Consider the following 16,785-nt stretch of genomic DNA (forward strand, 5'->3'; position numbering starts at 1 on the left):
CTTGGCTTTCCGTAGTTCACAGGCGCGGCCATATTTTATTCTAAATAACGGAAATTGGGTTCGAGTCTGTTGTTCCGGCGTTTTATGAGAATTTGCTACGATGTCTGGAACATCCAACATTAACGCGATGAAGAAAGTCGTGCAGCAGCTACGATTCGAAGCGAATATCAACAGGGTGAAGGTGTGGAGGTTAACCGATTGTTTTAGTTAGATTGTTAGCTCAATGCTAACTCGGCTAGCCGGATCAGGGCGTGGGCCTGTGTGTGCATTAAAGCCCTGGAAAGCGTTTTTCGCTTTACTTTAAACACATTGTCTTAACTTAGTTCTTTAGTTCTATCATGTTAATGTTAATAATGTGAGTTATTTTTAACCAAGAAGAAAAATGGCGCCTGAGCTCGCGCTAGGTAAATTAGCATCACAGCTTGTTCTGTTAACACTGATGAGCTCTGGGAGCGTATGCGCATGCGCGCTTTAATATATTTACAATAAATTACACTTAAATATTATTTAAAAACAAATTCTCAAATGTTGTATTGACTACACTTCAAGTGATGCCTTTTTTTTTTTGTAATGAGAGTGCGGATTTATTAGCTAAACAGGACCTGACACAAAGCAGTTCACTTCCGGTTTCCGGTTTGATCAGCTTTACTGCTGGCAGCTGATCATGTTACTGAGAAACTTCTGTCCTGAAGATTTTCCTTTCAGTGGAAACTGTTACGAAGTGCTGACACTGGAGACTCCTTCCATAAAATAGGAACTAAATGTGTCCTTCCAGTAAACTGTTATAGAAAAGTAATCTACACATCCTGACCAATCAGAATGGAGAATGTGTGACATGGCTGTGGTGTAATGCGGTGGTTTTGATGTGTGTATGTGTGGTTTCAGGTGTCTCAGGCGGCGGCTGAGCTTCAGCAGTTCTGCATGCAGAATGCTCTGCACGATCCGCTGCTCACCGGCGTGTCCTCCAGCACCAACCCGTTCAGGACGCAAAAGCTCTGCTCTTTCGTCTGATGCTTCCTGCCACTGGTGAGAAATTGACTAGCTACAGTTGTGGTCAGTTGTTTACATACAGTAACATGAATGGGCTTTCAGTAATTTCTTTTGAACTGCTCTTTTTCTGTGGCAGATTGATTGTACAGCATACATCTTTTAATTTAAGAACAAAAAAACACTAGAATTTGGTGCACAAGTTTTCTTTGGGTTTTCTGAAATCAACACAGGGTCAAAAATCTACATACGCTCACTTAGATGATTAATTCCAAGGTACTGAAACTTCCAAAATGTCTCTTATCTTGCCAAGACCGAGGCCTCTTAACTTCCTGTTAGTGATCATGATTGACTAAAGCTGGTAGCTTCTCTGCGTCTTTATAGCACTCATTTGGATTGACCAACACACAATACAATGGGAAAGTCCAAGGAGCTCAGTGCAGATCTGAGAAAGAGGCTTGCAGATATACACAACTCCGGAATGTCTCTTGGAGCCGTTTCGAAACAACTGCGAATTCCAAGATCAGTTCAAACAATTGTATGCAAGTTATTGTGAGGTGTAGTCACTTTGCTTCAAGAAAACCCAAACTGTCACCCTCAGCTGAAAGCAAATTGGCTTGAATGGTCAGGAACCACCGTAGCACAGCCCTGCCATGAACTGGAAGTTGATGGATCACTGTCTACAGTTCAGATCACCATGGACTAAGAGGCAGCTATCCAGGAAATGACCCCCTGCTCCAAAATTGACACCTTCAAGCTTAACTAAAGTTTGAAGCTGACCACACGGACAAAGAAAAAGCCTTCTGGAGGAAAGCTGTATGGTCAGATGAGACAAAGATTGAGTTGTTTGGCCACAATGACCACCATGTACAGAGGGACACTGTACCAGCTGGTGGTGGGATCATCGTGCTCTGGGGCTGTTTTGCTGCCAGTGGAACTGGTTCATTGCACAAAGTGGATGGAATAATGAAGAAGGAGGACTACCTCATAATTCTTCAGCATAAACCATCAGAAATGTGAACCCAACTTGGGAGTTACAACAGGACAATACTAGTGCATCTCGAAAAATTAGAATACCATGAAAATTCCTTTTTTTCATAATTTAATTCAAAAAGGTAAACTTTCATATAGTCTATATTCATTACATGTAAAGTGAAATATTTAAAGCCTTTTTTGTTTTAATTTTGATGATTATGGCTTATAGCTCATGAAAATCAGAAATCCAGTATCTCAAATTATTAGAATATTCCCTAAGATCAATCAAAAAAGGATTTACAGTACAGAAATGTCCAACTTCTGAAAAGTATATTCATTTATACACTCAATACTTGGTTGGGGCTCCTTTACCATGAATTACTGTATCGATGCAGTGTGGTATGGAGGTGATCAGTCTGTGGCACTGCTGAGGTGTTATTGAAGCCCAGGTTGCTTTGATAGTGGCCTTCAGCGTATCTGTATTTTTGGGTCGGGTGTTTCTCATCTTCCTCTTGACAATACCCCATAGATACTCTCTGGGGTTCAGGTCAGGCAAGTTGGCTGGCCAATCAAACACAGTAATATCATGGTCAGCAAACCATTTGGTAGTAGTTTTGGCACTGTGGGTAGGTGCTGAGTCCTGCTGGAAAAGGAAATCAGCAGCTCCAAAAAGCTCGTCAGCAGATGGAAGCATGAAGCGCTCTTAAAATCTCCTGGTAGATGGCTGTGTTGACTTTGGACTTGATAAAATACAGTGGACCAACACCAGCAGATGACATGGTACCCCAAATCATCACAGACTGTGGAAACTTCACACTGGGCTTCAAACACCTTGGATTCTGTGCCTCTCCACTCTTCCTCCAGACTCTAGAACCGTGATTTCCAAATTAAATGCAAAATGTACTTTCATCTGAAAAGAGGACTTTGGACCACTGAGCAACAGTCCATTTCTTTCTCTCCTTAGCCCAGATAAGACACTTCTGACATTGTCTCTGGCTCAGGAGTAGCTTGATATTAGGAATGCGAAAGTTGTATCCCCTTTCTTGAAGATGTCTGTTCGTGATGGGTCTTGATACACTGACACCAGCCTCAGTCCACTCCTTGTGACGCTCTCCCAAGTTCTTGAATCGACTTCTCTTGACAATCCTCTCAAGACTGCGGCCATCCCTGTTGCTTGTGCACCTTTTCCAGCCACCCTTTTCAGCAATGACCTTTTGTGGCTTACCCTCCTTGTGAAGGGCATCAGTGATCATCTTCTGGACAACAGTCAAGTCAGCAGTCTTCCCCATGATTGTGGTTGTGTGTACTGAACTAGACTGAGAGATACACTGTGTTCATACTGTTTTACTCAAACTCGAAATGAAATATTCTAATATTTTGAGATGTTTTTGTACTGTATGCCATGCTGATTAAAATTAAAATAGACAAATGCTTGAAACACTTTAGTTTGTGTAATGAGTCTATAATATAATTTTCACTTTCTTAAATAACTGATGGAAAATATTGAACTTTTTCACAATATTCTAATTTTTTGAGATGCACTAGTATATGAAAATATATGGACCATGCTTTTATAAGTAGAGTCCATGCCAAGAAATTTTTTTTTTTTTTTTTTTAATCCAATTCTACCATGAGTCGTGAAATATATCCAACCAGAATTCTGCCGGAAGCTTGTTCACGGTAATTTCTAAGCAACTGCAAATTCCAAGATCAGTTCAAACAACAGTTTTTAATTGACCTCATTGGTGGTGGAAATCATACATGCATCATGTTGTACTATAGCATGTTGTCTAAATTCTTGCCTTTCTTGTTCCAGGTCTTGTTTCCTGTTTTTGTGACGTTTCTGATTTGGAAAAAGGCCGACGTCTGTCGTGAACCTTTTTTTTTTTAAACAGCCAACTATGATGCATTCATGTCCTTATATGAAACCAGGACTTTGTTCATTTTGACTCGAATCACATCAAATGCCTTGCATTGGATTCCTCACTTCAAGAGCCTGGAATCAACATTAGCCTTTGAAACATGTAAAATTTATTTTTTTTTTAACTTGACAACTTTTTTTTTTTTTCCTGTGTGGGTCATAAATCGCAAGCCTTAAATAAATGGTGAGCAAAGCTCATGTCTCGGAAGCGCTTTTGTCGACAGACTGACAAAAGACTTCTTTTTTTCTATTTCATGTGTCAAAGCAGCAGAAGCTCTAATTTATTGTGCCTTTGTTTTTTAAACCGTGTGCTCATTTTCTATGCCTTGCCTTAGGCCTTTTTGTACCGAATAAACCATTTGATTTGTACACAATACTACATTGAAGTGTGTTTTGTCACTTTTTTTTTTTTTTTTTAACTCATGCACAAGTCAGAACATCACCATGTCCAGTGTCACAGATGGAAGGACTGATGTCTTCTCAGCTTCTTGTTTTGAACATGTTAAATGTCCAGGAAAAAATACATTTGGATATTATTTAATTAGTAGTAATTTAAGTGAGTTTTTTTTCTTTATTTAAAAAAAAATTTATTTAATCTGGTACTTGAAATTAACAGAAGAAATTATGGTGAATATTGAACATACAGGATGCAAAATGGCTTGGACTCGTAATCTTAAAGTAAACATGAGATATATTTTTTTAAATCTTAATTTTCTTGTAGCTGTTTTTTTAAGGTAAGCTTTTTTTGTCACTATCAGGTGAAATGCGTAATTTGTTCAGCAGACACACTGTATATACCGGTAGACTAAGTACACTCAGGTTGTTTAACATGCTATGTCCATTTAGGATTCATAAAAAAGGGGAAACTTGACAGTAATTTTTTGGAATAAACCATGAATGCATTGAAAGACATGACTCCATTACTTATCGTCGTAAACCTTTGACCTGAAAGTGGCCTTTGATCACCAACACCATGCACATGATTCAACTTCACACTTATTCATTTGCTTAAAAAATAAATCATGTTGTGAAATTCCAGAAATTTTCACTCATAACCCATTTTAAACTCAAATTAGACCAATATTAAAAAAAAAATCAAATCAAACGGTCAACAACAAGATTTCAATATTTCTGACAGAAATTGTACTTCAAAAGTATTGGTTGCCCCAGCAGAAGATTTCAGGTTAAACAGTTGCTACTTTATTGACTTGCTCAAATACTTCACCGTCTCTTTAATGTTCTTGTCAGAGGTGGTTTTCACCAGCTTCGCCATCCTTTTGAACCCTTCCAGAAGTCCAGCGCCGGTCTTTCCTGAACACGGCTGAATGAACCAATCCCTGTCACTGCACGTTTTCTTTAGGTGAAGAATCTCCGTGAGTTCGGTTGCCGTCAGGGCTCCTTCCTTATCCTGCTTGTTAGCCAGAATGACAACAGGAAGTCCTCGGAGGTGCTCGTTCTTCAGCATGCGCTCCAGTTCTTGCCTGGCCTCGTCCAGACGTTTCCTGTCCCAACAGTCGATGGCGAACAGGATCCCGGCGGTGTCTTGGTAGTAGTTCTTCCAGTACATCCTCATCATCTCCTGTCCTCCAACATCCCACACGGTCAAGGTGATCTTTGCCCTGTTCTGCTTCGCTTCCATCATCTCGACGTTGAAGCCGATCGTCGGAACCGTCTCGAAGAACTCATCGTACTTCAGTTTGAAGAGGAGTGTCGATTTCCCGGCTCCGTCAAGGCCCAGGAGGAGAATGCGAGCATCAGGGAGCTTCGATCCCTTCAGGCCCATTATCGGTGTGCAGGAACTTCAACTGGCTGCTGCTATGTGTTTGCACAGAGAGTTGGTTTGATTTTTTTTCCCTCAATGGTTGATTTATTACCCATGCCCGTGCTCGCTTATCTCATTTCACAGCTTCAGGAGGTCAAAGTATGATGTTGACTCCCACGGGAAGTCAAGAAATGTTAAACGGCTATCACGGAACTCCTTTACACCGAAGCCTGCTGTGATGCGTTTGGGAAATTCAGCTAAGATCAGTCCAGTTGTTGTCCTCCATCTTTGGTGCACTGGACGTCTCACGGGTTTGGTTTCTTTCTGTTCTTCCTTCCTCACACCTAATAAATCACTGACCATGTTGTGAGAGTAAAAATCAGACATAATAAAAACAAAGCAAGGCCTACGGTCAACGTGGAACGAGGTCCGATTATAACATCATCTGTCCTGACAATCCGAAAATTCCAGTCCGATCAAGCTGAGAAACAAAACCCTTCAATTCTAACACTAAAATTTTAGTGTACGTCATTAATTCATACACTTATCAAATTTCAGAGCACAAGCATGCAATCACATAACCAATTCAGAAAGTAAACTTGTTCAGGTTAAAGGTTTGCCGACCAAAAGTGATACAAAGGCAAAAAAAAAAAAGAGCTTTCACCCTTACAACCCTTGTAGAATTTGGCCAAAAGATTCATTTGCATGGCACCTGCCTGAAATTTCCACAAACGATGTTTTGCTGAAAAAATAATCTACATTCTAACGTGTTTCAGAACACAAGTCCGCAAAACACTTCCCAAGATTCCAAAGAAAGAAAGGAATTAATGTTGGTCCATTGATGCTGGACACCAGTATGGTCCAACGCTTTCCTCAACTTCAGTTCTAAATCAAGGAATTTCTCATCTCATTATCTCTAGCCGCTTTATCCTTCTACAGGGTCGCAGGCAAGCTGGAGCCTATCCCAGCTGACTACGGGCGAAAGGCAGGGTACACCCTGGACAAGTCGCCAGGTATCAAGGAATTTCTCTTAAAAAAAAAGAAAAGAAAAATGAATTCTTCTCACATCTTTTAGCAACACACGATTCCAGCCCTTCATGAGTTTCCTCTCCTGGCATTCAGGCATGCTAGACTGAACCACCATGTCACCACCGTATATATCCTCAAGGTCTGTTTTTCCTTCTCAAGTTCATCCTCTGTTTTCCTCCGGCGTCATCCAAACTCCTCCAGCCAGGTCCTCGACGAAAACAAGCGCTGTACAGTTGCAGCTGCTTCTCTTGCTCTTCCTGGTCGACCGATGTGTCCTTTGGTCCTTGGATGCACCCAGGCATCTCTTCAAGCGTGAAGCGAGACACATCCCATTGTCTAAGACCCGGATGACAGGGGTCGTTTTGAAGGACCTGGTTAAGTTCTCACACATTGAGCCTGTTGATCCGAGACAAAGCACTTGAGCATCGGTGGAGGATTTTGGACCACACTGACCCATGTTCTTCAGCAGGCAGGTTCTGGCGGTTTTACAAAACTGAGGGCTGAGTGTGTGTTCAGCTTTATACCAGTCTCTTTTAACGGCTGCATTAATCATAGTGGTCGGTTCCAGTAACAGCACAGACAGTGACAGAGGACTTTCTGTGAGCTAAGGTATCAGGAGTCAGTGCTGTGAATGGTTCAAATACTTGGATCTACAACACAGGCACTATTTTGAGGGCACTCATCTGACACCGTGGCCATGATGGAAAGAGCGTCAGTGCCAGGAACACAGTCGTGAATCAACATTGAAGCTCAGGGATTCGGATACACTCATTTGCATACGGTTACCCTAAAGGTTCTGCTGCGATAATATCCGTTATGTTACTTACCTTGCACTATTTAGACTTCTTGGCTAATACGTCCTTTTACATGGGTCTGGGCCAGTCTTTTGGGTCCTTGAAACAAAGCCAAGTTTTTTTTTTTTTTTTAAATCCAAACCTCAAAAACAAGCAGGGCTGTAAAGTGTCTTGCATACAGCTGTGGTCAGAGGTTTACATACAGTGACATGAATGCCATCTTGGATATGAATGTCATGGCAATATTTGGGCTTTCAGTAATTTCTTTGAACTGTTCTTTTTCTGTAGCAGAATGATTGTACAGCAGACAGCTTTACTTAAAAAAAACACTAGAATTTGGTGCACAAGTTTTCTGAAATCAACACAGGGTCAAAATTATACATACAGGGTGAAAAATTTACATACGCTCACTTAGATTATTAATTCCGAGGTGCTGAAACTTCCAAAATGTCTCTTATCTTGCCAAGGCCGAGGCCTCTTAACTTCCTGTTAGTAATCATAATTGACTACAGCTGGTAGCTTCTTTGTGCCTTCATAAAAAGGGTTTGTTTACAGCACTCATTGGATTGACCAAGGAGCTCAGTGCAGATCTGAGAAAGGATCGCAGATATACACAACTCCGGAATGTCTCTTGGAGCCATTTTGAAACAACTGCAAATTCCAAGATCAGTTTAAACAATTGTAAGCAAGTTATTGTGAGGTGTAGTCACTTTGCCAAGCAACTTTGCTTCAAGAAAACCCAAACTGTCACCCTCAGCTGAAAGGAAATTGGTTTGGATGGTCACGAACAACCCAGGAACCACCATGGCACAGCCCTGCCATGAACTGGAAGCTGATGGATCACTGCCTACAGTTTAGATCACCATGGACCAAGAGGCTGCTATTCAAGAAATAACCCCCTGCTCCAAAATTGACACCTTCAAGCTTAACTAAAGTTTGAAGCTGACCACATGGACAAAGAAAAAGCCTACTGGAGGAAAGCTGTATGGTCAGATGAGACAAAGATTGAGTTGTTTAACCTCATCGGTCCACAGGACTTGTTTCCAAAATGCATCAGGCTTATTTAGATGTTCTTTTGCAAACTTCTGATGCTGAATTTTGTGGTGAGGATGCAGGAAAGGTTTTCTTCTGATGACTATCCCATGAAGGCCATATTTGTGCAGGTGTCGCTGAACAGTAGAACAATGTACCACAACTCCAGAATCTGCTAAATCTTCCTGAAGGTCTTTTGCAGTCAAGCAGGGATTCTGATTTGCCTTTCTAGTAATCCTACGAGCAGCTCTCTCTGAAATTTTTCCTGGTCTTCCAGACCTTATCTTGACCTCCACTGTTCCTGTTAACTGCCATTTCTTAATTACATTTCAAACTGAGGAAATGGCAACCTGAACACATTTGTGCTATCTTTTTATAGCCTTCTGCTGCTTTGTGAGCCTCAACCATTTTCATTTTCAGAATGGTAGGAAGCTGCTTAGAAGAACCCATGGCTGCTGAGTTTTGGGACTAGGTTAGAGGAGCCTGGGTATTTATAAAGCTTTGAAATTTGCATCACTTGGCCTTTCCTAACAATGAGTGTGAACAAGCCATAACCCTAACAAACTAATTAATGTCTTAGACCTTGGTCAAGGGCGGCACGGTGGTGTAGTGGTTAGCGCTGTTGCCTCACAGCAAGAAGGTCCGGGTTCGAGCCCCGTGGCCGGTGAGGGCCTTTCTGTGTGGAGTTTGCATGTTCTCCCCGTGTCCGCGTGGGTTTCCTCCGGGTGCTCCGGTTTCCCCCACAGTCCAAAGACATGCAGGTTAGGTTAACTGGTGACTCTAAATTGAGCGTAGGTGTGAATGTGAGTGTGAATGGTTGTCTGTGTCTATGTGTCAGCCCTGTGATGACCTGGCGACTTGTCCAGGGTGTACCCCGCCTTTCGCCCGTAGTCAGCTGGGATAGGCTCCAGCTTGCCTGCGACCCTGTAGAAGGATAAAGCGGCTAGAGATAATGAGGTGAGATGAGACCTTGGTCAAAGTGATCTGAGTGCTCAAATTTCCTAGGGTTCCCATACTTTTGCAAGTTACTCCTTTCCTTTTTTCACTCTAAAATTGTACAAAACCAAAATAATACACCGATATTGCTTAAAATGTTGAAAAGTGTGTTTCATCTTTAACTTTTGGCCTTTTGGAGATCATTTCATCTTTGACTTGCTTAACTGTTCACTGTAACAGTAATTTTGACCGGGGTGCCCAAACTTTTTCATACCACTATATAAAAATCACAGTGGAAGCAAATCTAATTTCAGAGCGATTGAGGTTTTAACACCTCTGACAATTTCAATACTTGAGTTATTTTATGCAAAATAATTAACCGGTATGTTGGAGCTGGACTTCACTTACCTGGAAATGAAGGAATTGTAAAAGTAACGATCACGATCACCTGTTCTCTTGGAAGTCTGCACTTTTGTCCCAGTGCTATAATGCTTTAACGTCAAACAAATGATCAAAACAGTTTAAAAACGCACAATCAATCACTGATCATCAAAAAGGGCTGGCGAGCTGTGCCGTAGCATCTTCAAAAACACGGGATGCTTATATAAAACATGCCTTATTCTGAGATTATTATCTAATTTCTAATTAGAGCATTAGACTGAATCCGAGTGGAAGAACTGATTAATTTATTCAATATGGACAAAACCAGTTTCTACCAAGAAATAGGAAAAGCAGAGTGATTTTCTTTATTTCATTTTAATCACCAGGATTGCTTTTAATCCAAGCACAGGGGTCAGCAGATCACAAGCAGCATCCATCAAGACCCATATGATATGTTAAGGCAGAATTTTATATACTTTTTATATTAATAAAAAAATAGATGCGTGGTATATCGCCAGGTCGCTGGCACTTCTACTTCAGATAAACGTCAGTCGGGTTAAATTACGGAAAAGGTTTCAAAGGTCGTCCTTTTGGCACACTGGAAAACCGGGATTGATTATATTTCTTAGGAAGCATGTGTTGATATTCGTATAGAAAAATACTACAGGAAAAATAAAGCATTAGTCTCCATTCTTGGTACTTTTGAACTTGACCACCATGACAGTGATGTTATCGGGGCAGCCGCGGTAGAATGACTGTAACACGATGCTCTTGGCTCCGTAGTGCGGCTCATCAAGGCGTTCGCGGACAAAGCGCACGGCCTCCTCGTTGCTGAACGCGTCCCACAGGCCATCCGAGGCCAGGATCATGAACTCGGGTTGTAGCTTGTCGAGGTCAAAGTTCAGCACATCAGGGTCAGGCACCACCACATTGAGGTTCTTGAGCGGGTAGTCGCCCAGAGAGCGTGACATAGCCAGGATGCCCTGCACTCGCCACGAGCCGTTGAAACTGATGAAGCCTCCTGGATGAGAAAAGAAGGTCGGTTAAGCAATAGTGAAAACAAACTGCAACTCGACAAGAACCTACTTCACTCCGCAAGGACTTCTAATCCTCAAGTCTATAGACATGATGGCTTGATAAAGAAAGCATGCTCCCGGAGAAATACATTTAAGTCAGATGACAATAAAACCCACTTGTGTACTCTCTCTCACCTGCACGTTTGATCCTCTTGCGCTCTTTCAGTTGATAGGGCTTGTGGTCATGAGATAAAGCCACGGCGTTACCGTCCTTATCGCACAACACACCGCGTGAGTCGCCCACGTTCGCCACTGTCAACTCTCGATCAGATAGCAAAGCCACCAAACACGTAGTACCTACAGAGAGAGCGAGGGAATAAATATCGTGGACCAGTAAACAAGCTTTTAGACTCCACTAGCTTTTGTGTTTAGCCAAACGCTTCCATCCAGCCAGCCATCCATCAGAGTCGCAGGAGGAAGCTGGAGCCAATCCCATCTGACTTCAGGCGAGACGTGGGGTTCACCCTGGGCAGGTCGGCAATCTATCTCAGAGCTATTCTACATGTCTTTGGACTGTCGGAGGAAACCCACACGGGTACGAGAAGAACCTGCAAACTCCACACAGAAAGGCTCCAGATGGCCATCAGGTTTGTACCCAGTTCAACAGCAAGTTGCTTCGAAAACCGGTTACGATCCTATTCTGGCACTTCACTTGATCTCCGCAGCTGATGGTTTCTCTCCCTCTTTTCTGACTTACCTGCTTCCTCGTGTGAGGCGGAGAACTTCTCCACCATGTCTCGGTCTACAGCGAGGATGCACTGCTCCAGGATGGAGGCATACGACAGTTGGCTGTCCTTCTTCTCGCGCTCGTAAACCTGCAGGTGTTGCTTCAGAGCCTCGGGCAGGTGAGCCTTCACGTAGTCAGCAGCTGCCTGTAACACGGAAAGATGGCAAAAGATGTTTCGAAATTGACTGGTGTTTTCTTTTCTGCTCACCACGGGTGTAAAGAGTGATTATATGAGTTTCCTTCCTGGCGGCTCGAACTGCTCAATCTGGCCATTTTCCTCCGACCTCTCTTATCAACAAGGTGTTTGTTTCCACACACAGGACTGTCCCTCGCTCACTCGATGTTTTTTGCACCATTCTGTGCAAACTCTAGAGACTGTTGCGTGCGAAAACCCCAGGAGATCAGCAGTTTCTGAAGTACTCAAACCTTCATGCGCCATCTGACTCAAACCAACACAGTGAAAGTACGATCTCATCTCATCTCATCATCTCTAGCCGCTTTATCCGGTCCTACAGGGTCGCAGGCGAGCTGGAGCCTATCCCAGCTGACTACGGGCGAAAGGCGGGGTACACCCTGGACAAGTCGCCAGGTCATCACAGGGCTGACACATAGACACAGACAACCATTCACACTCACATTCACACCTACGGTCAATTTAGAGTCACCAGTTAACCTAACCTGCATGTCTTTGGACTGTGGGGGAAACCGGAGCACCCGTAAGAAACCCACATGGACACGGGGAGAACATGCAAACTCCGCACAGAAAGGCCCTTGCCGGCCACGGGGCTCGAACCCGGACCTTCTTGCTGTGAGGCGACAGCGCTAACCACTACACCACCGTGCCGCCCAAGTACGATGTCATTCTTTAAAAAAATAAATATTTGCTCGCGTTGGAAAATTGCAAATTTGGCACACACAGTTATAGAAAAATAATCAACACTACAGGGAGTCACAGTAACTCTGCTTCATCACACCAGCCAATCCTTGATTATTTTCCGATAACGGCATACCACCACGTGTTTTATTCCTTCCATATCCTGTATAAGGTGTCCTTTGTCTGATTCCGAGCTTTGGGAACGTCCTGTCTCATCATATCTTCGCTCTGTACGTTTTCTTGCACTGCATTCTCACAAACGGATTTTCTTTTGATTCGTCTCGCTGATGATAACGAAATCGGAGAGACAAACATGATGTAATATCTGTCTTCAAAAGAACACTGGCGCCTGGCTTGTAGTCCCTGCTGCTATTCTTACCTCCTAAAAACATACTGCAGATTTTCCACCTGAATTTATTTACGTGCACGTAAATTCGACTGGCGAGAAGATGTCAATCGTATGGCTCTCCTAAAATACAAGTGAACAATCTTTTACCTGACATATTCCAGCATTTCAGCAACATTAAACATGTTTCCTCATGAAATGTGTACAATTTTAAAAACGTTACTCGAAATTTGTATTCCTTTTTCTTTATTGTGGCCTGGAATGTTGTCGTGTTATCATTTTTCCTTCGTGGCTTTGTGTCGTCTGGCTCACACTGAATTATTGAAAGGAGCTCAATGTCACTGGATAACAACGAGGGATTAAGGGAAGGTATGACCTCAGGCGTCCTCTTTACACAGACCACACACACACACAGACAGAAATACCCAAAATAGCCCTCATCATGTGGCTCGACTTTAATATTATGCATGTGATGACTTTCTTTCAAATCATAACAAATTGCACCAACACCAAGATGAGATGTTCGTATCATGGTAGTGGATTAGGAAAACAAAACAACATGTTTACCTGCACCTGATCTCACCTCTCGGAGTCAGAACTGAAACAGAAAGGAATCTTGATCTGCGATTTATACACATGATGTAAAAACGTAAAACTGAGAACTGATCGGCATTCATGAGCCGACTGCTTTAAGCTTGCACAAGAGCACCGTTGCAGAAGCTGATGCTTTCAGCAAGATCTCGTTCTCAAAGAGTTTGCACGTCATTATATAAGACTCTGTGGCTATCGAATGACGTAATATTTGAGATTCCAGCTGCTGGCTATTTTTAACCCAAGCACTTGTGTGGGTCTATCATATTACAGTGCACATAGTCTCGACTTCCAGGATCAGCTGGGCCAACTGGAATCATTACAGATCACCAAATTAAGTCTATTTGAGGAGATTAATTCTGTGAAAAATGAACGGCACAGGCCGGAATGGTAGCTTCCATTAATAGCAAGCACGAATAGCCAGCCATATATCAAAGTCAAATTTTCCCAGCTCGCTAGCTGTTTGGAAAGATACGCACTACTGAACATAATTAGTCCGGTATTTTTGCCTAATGTAGACAAATTATCATTCACTTTACAGTATATGATTATAAGTCATCTTTAGTGGGTCACCTGTAATTAATTAAATATTATAGAACGAGGTTTGTTATCTTATATAAGTAAAAAAAAACATCATCGTGTCATTTTAATTTGATTTTCAAGTTCTAATGTTAAAACTGCAGCAGATTAATGTTACTTGTCACTGACTGTGAATGGTGTAGGAGCATTTACAGGGTCTGAGCTCTTGTGACGGCGATATGGGACACACCCTGAAAGCTATGCTTTTCTAATTTTTCAGATAAAGCAGCAGTCAGGCCTGATATGAATGCAATTCCCTGTAAATAAAAAGCCAATTCACTGAAAGGGAAAGGACAAGGGATGTGAAAAACATGCATAGCAGTTCACTTTATATTGACCTGTGAGTTCACAAACCTTGGTCTTGTGAGCCAGTAGAACGTGTAGTCTGTTTGGTTGCTAAAAATGGAGGAGGTGTTTATTATTATTATTATTATTATTATTATTATTAAGTAAGGTGGCACGGTGGTGTAGTGGTTAGCGCTGTCGCCTCACAGCAAGAAGGTCCGGGTTCGAGCCCCGTGGCCGGCGAGGGCCTTTCTGTGCAGAGTTTGCATGTTGTCCGTGTGGGTTTCCTCTGGGTGCTCCGGTTTCTCCCACAGTCCAAAGACATGCAGGTTAGATTAACTGGTGTAGGTACACACAGTCCCTTTAAGAAACTACAGGTCCCATCGGCCAGCTTCCGCGTTGACCTGCGTCACGGCTGGGCGGGATCACCTACGTCACATCCTCCGGGAAGCCATAAGTAACCCGGAAACTTCCAACTTGGTCTCTTTGGCTCTGCAACCACGCGGGAACAGACATAAAGAGGCACTCTCTCATCGGACCGTCCGAAACCACGACTTCTTTTTTGCAAGAAGAAAGATTCAGCGCGCTTTCTTTTGTTTACCACTGGCCACGGTAAAAATCCAGAATTGCGCGATCTAACTCAGATGGGTTACAACCGGTTTTTATTTGTATTATCAGTAACGTTACAAGACTGCCACCCAAGCAGTTAATTTAAAGTTAGAAGCGACCAGATTCCTTGTAACTAAAAGTGCTGTGCACATTGTTTGATCACAGACGACTTCTTTACGAACTACGAAGCGTTCGGACCAAGAAATCCTCTGCTTTCACGGAAAGCCCCACGTGCTCCGGTTCACTCAGAAGTTTTGGAACGTCTCTATATCTTGCATATCAGCAAAATACTGAAGTAAGACTGGCATTTTTGGGCATAAAACTAGTCTTAGGAATTAGCTTTATGAAGTAGTGTGAATTTAAACTCAGGAACGGTTGAATTGTTTACACTGTAGACACACAGCGTGTTGAATTGATGATTGTTCTATTTTGTTTTGATCTCTCAATTGTTTAATAGATAGGCTTTTGCATGCTCTCTATCCTTTCTAACACCTTAATTTCATTATTACACATATTTTGACCTCATCAAGATTTCAGTGGATTTAGTAGTGTTATAAGCTAGTGGGTTAGAAACACGTGGTCACCTCCCCCACACACAAACACACCTTAGATAACATTCCTTTGCCTTAGCTAGCAACACAAGGCTAATCTTTTGTCTCCACACGTGGCCACACACACAAACACACCTTAGCTAGCATCCCACACTAGTCTTTTGTTTAGGCCACAAGGCCTCCACCACGTGGACACACACACACACACACACACACACACACACACACCTTAGCTAGCATCCCAAGCTAGTCTTTTGTTTAGGCCACAAGGCCTCCACCACACACACACCCACCCACACACACACACACACACACAAACACACCTTAGCTAGCATCCCAAGCTAGTCTTTTGTTTAGGCCACAAGGCCTCCACCACACACACATACCTCACTGTATATAATGTATTCAACTGCTATTATTCAATTTTTATCATTGTTATAATAAATTCAATTATTCTGTTAAACTGTGTCTGTTGTTGTACCGATATTTTTGAAGCCATCCAATCTCAAAGAATTCCAAGGTGCATATGAGTTATGTAATACGGTAAGTGATCATAATAATTTGGAATATACCATAATTTAGCTGTTTGGTAATTTATTATTAAGCACCAAAATTAATGGTATTAATTAATGAGGCTGAATTAATGAGACTGATTTAATGAGACTGATTTAATGAGATTGATCTAATGATTTAATGAGACTGATTTAATGATTTAATGAGATTGATCACTTAAGACCAATTGCACCTACACTGGTGACTCTAAATTGACCGTAGGTGTGAGTGTGAATGGTTGTCTGTGTCTATGTGTCAGCCCTTTGATGACCTGGCGACTTGTCCAGGGTGTACCCCGCCTTTCGCCCGTAGTCAGCTGGGATAGGCTCCAGCTTGCCTGCGACCCTGTAGAACAGGATAAAGCGGCTACAGATAATGAGATGGGATGAGCATTTTATTATTAATTAGCTCTCATACCAAACATCTGCCTTCTTGGCGCATATCTTGCCATCTTGCTCACTGACCTGTGGTAGGGTTGTTCTGTATGACATATTTCAATGATAATATGGGATTTTGTCCATTATTCAAATGACGTGTCCTACTATCCAAAGAAACTTACAAGACAGAGATGAAGTATAACACAAGCATAAAACTGAACAATTGAGGTTTGATCGAGTTGCACTCAGAACTCAAAACCCTCTGTGCATGAGCAACCACTGATATCATCTTGGTTAAACCTCGTCCAACATAATTTCAAGTCCAATAAATGTCCAAGGCCTTTTATCATGGTCAGAAAAGCCAAATAGCATAAGCCATGAGGGAGCTGACAAGGGAATGC

At 42.3% G+C, this 16,785-nt stretch overlaps 3 protein-coding genes across 7 annotated transcripts in view; 1 reads left to right on the forward strand and 2 right to left on the reverse strand.

Moving 5' to 3' along the window:
• Positions 1-4,262, forward strand: gng5 (guanine nucleotide binding protein (G protein), gamma 5). The gene is made up of 3 exons (XM_060928871.1): positions 1-181; positions 886-1,026; positions 3,779-4,262. The coding sequence occupies exons 1-2, from the start codon at positions 101-103 to the stop codon at positions 1,009-1,011; spliced, it is 207 nt and encodes a 68-aa protein (XP_060784854.1). The 5' UTR covers positions 1-100; the 3' UTR covers positions 1,012-1,026; positions 3,779-4,262.
• Positions 4,263-4,516: 254 nt separating this feature from the next.
• Positions 4,517-7,358, reverse strand: arl14 (ADP-ribosylation factor-like 14). The gene is made up of 2 exons (XM_060928863.1): positions 6,712-7,358; positions 4,517-6,000 (listed from the first exon to the last, which is right to left on the reverse strand). Exon 2 carries the CDS (start codon positions 5,664-5,666, stop codon positions 5,079-5,081), a length of 588 nt encoding a protein of 195 aa, XP_060784846.1. The 5' UTR covers positions 5,667-6,000; positions 6,712-7,358; the 3' UTR covers positions 4,517-5,078.
• A 2,864-nt stretch (positions 7,359-10,222) lies between these two features.
• ppm1la (protein phosphatase, Mg2+/Mn2+ dependent, 1La) overlaps positions 10,223-16,785 on the reverse strand; it is a 46,231-nt gene continuing 39,668 nt past the window's right edge. For 4 of the 5 annotated variants that reach the window (XM_060921263.1, XM_060921233.1, XM_060921225.1 and 1 more), the window contains exons 2-4: positions 11,591-11,765; positions 11,029-11,190; positions 10,223-10,838 (exon numbers count right to left, since the gene is read on the reverse strand). In XM_060921263.1, the coding sequence (XP_060777246.1) occupies positions 10,498-10,838; positions 11,029-11,190; positions 11,591-11,627 (540 nt within the window). In that variant the 5' untranslated portion in view covers positions 11,628-11,765 and the 3' untranslated portion in view covers positions 10,223-10,497. Of the gene's footprint in view, positions 10,839-11,028; positions 11,191-11,590; positions 11,766-12,630; positions 13,373-16,785 lie in introns of those variants that run through there. The other variant, XM_060921242.1, reaches the window with a different exon arrangement.

The sequence above is a fragment of the Neoarius graeffei genome, chromosome 1 (assembly GCF_027579695.1).
Source record: "Neoarius graeffei isolate fNeoGra1 chromosome 1, fNeoGra1.pri, whole genome shotgun sequence".
NCBI lineage: Eukaryota > Metazoa > Chordata > Actinopteri > Siluriformes > Ariidae > Neoarius > Neoarius graeffei.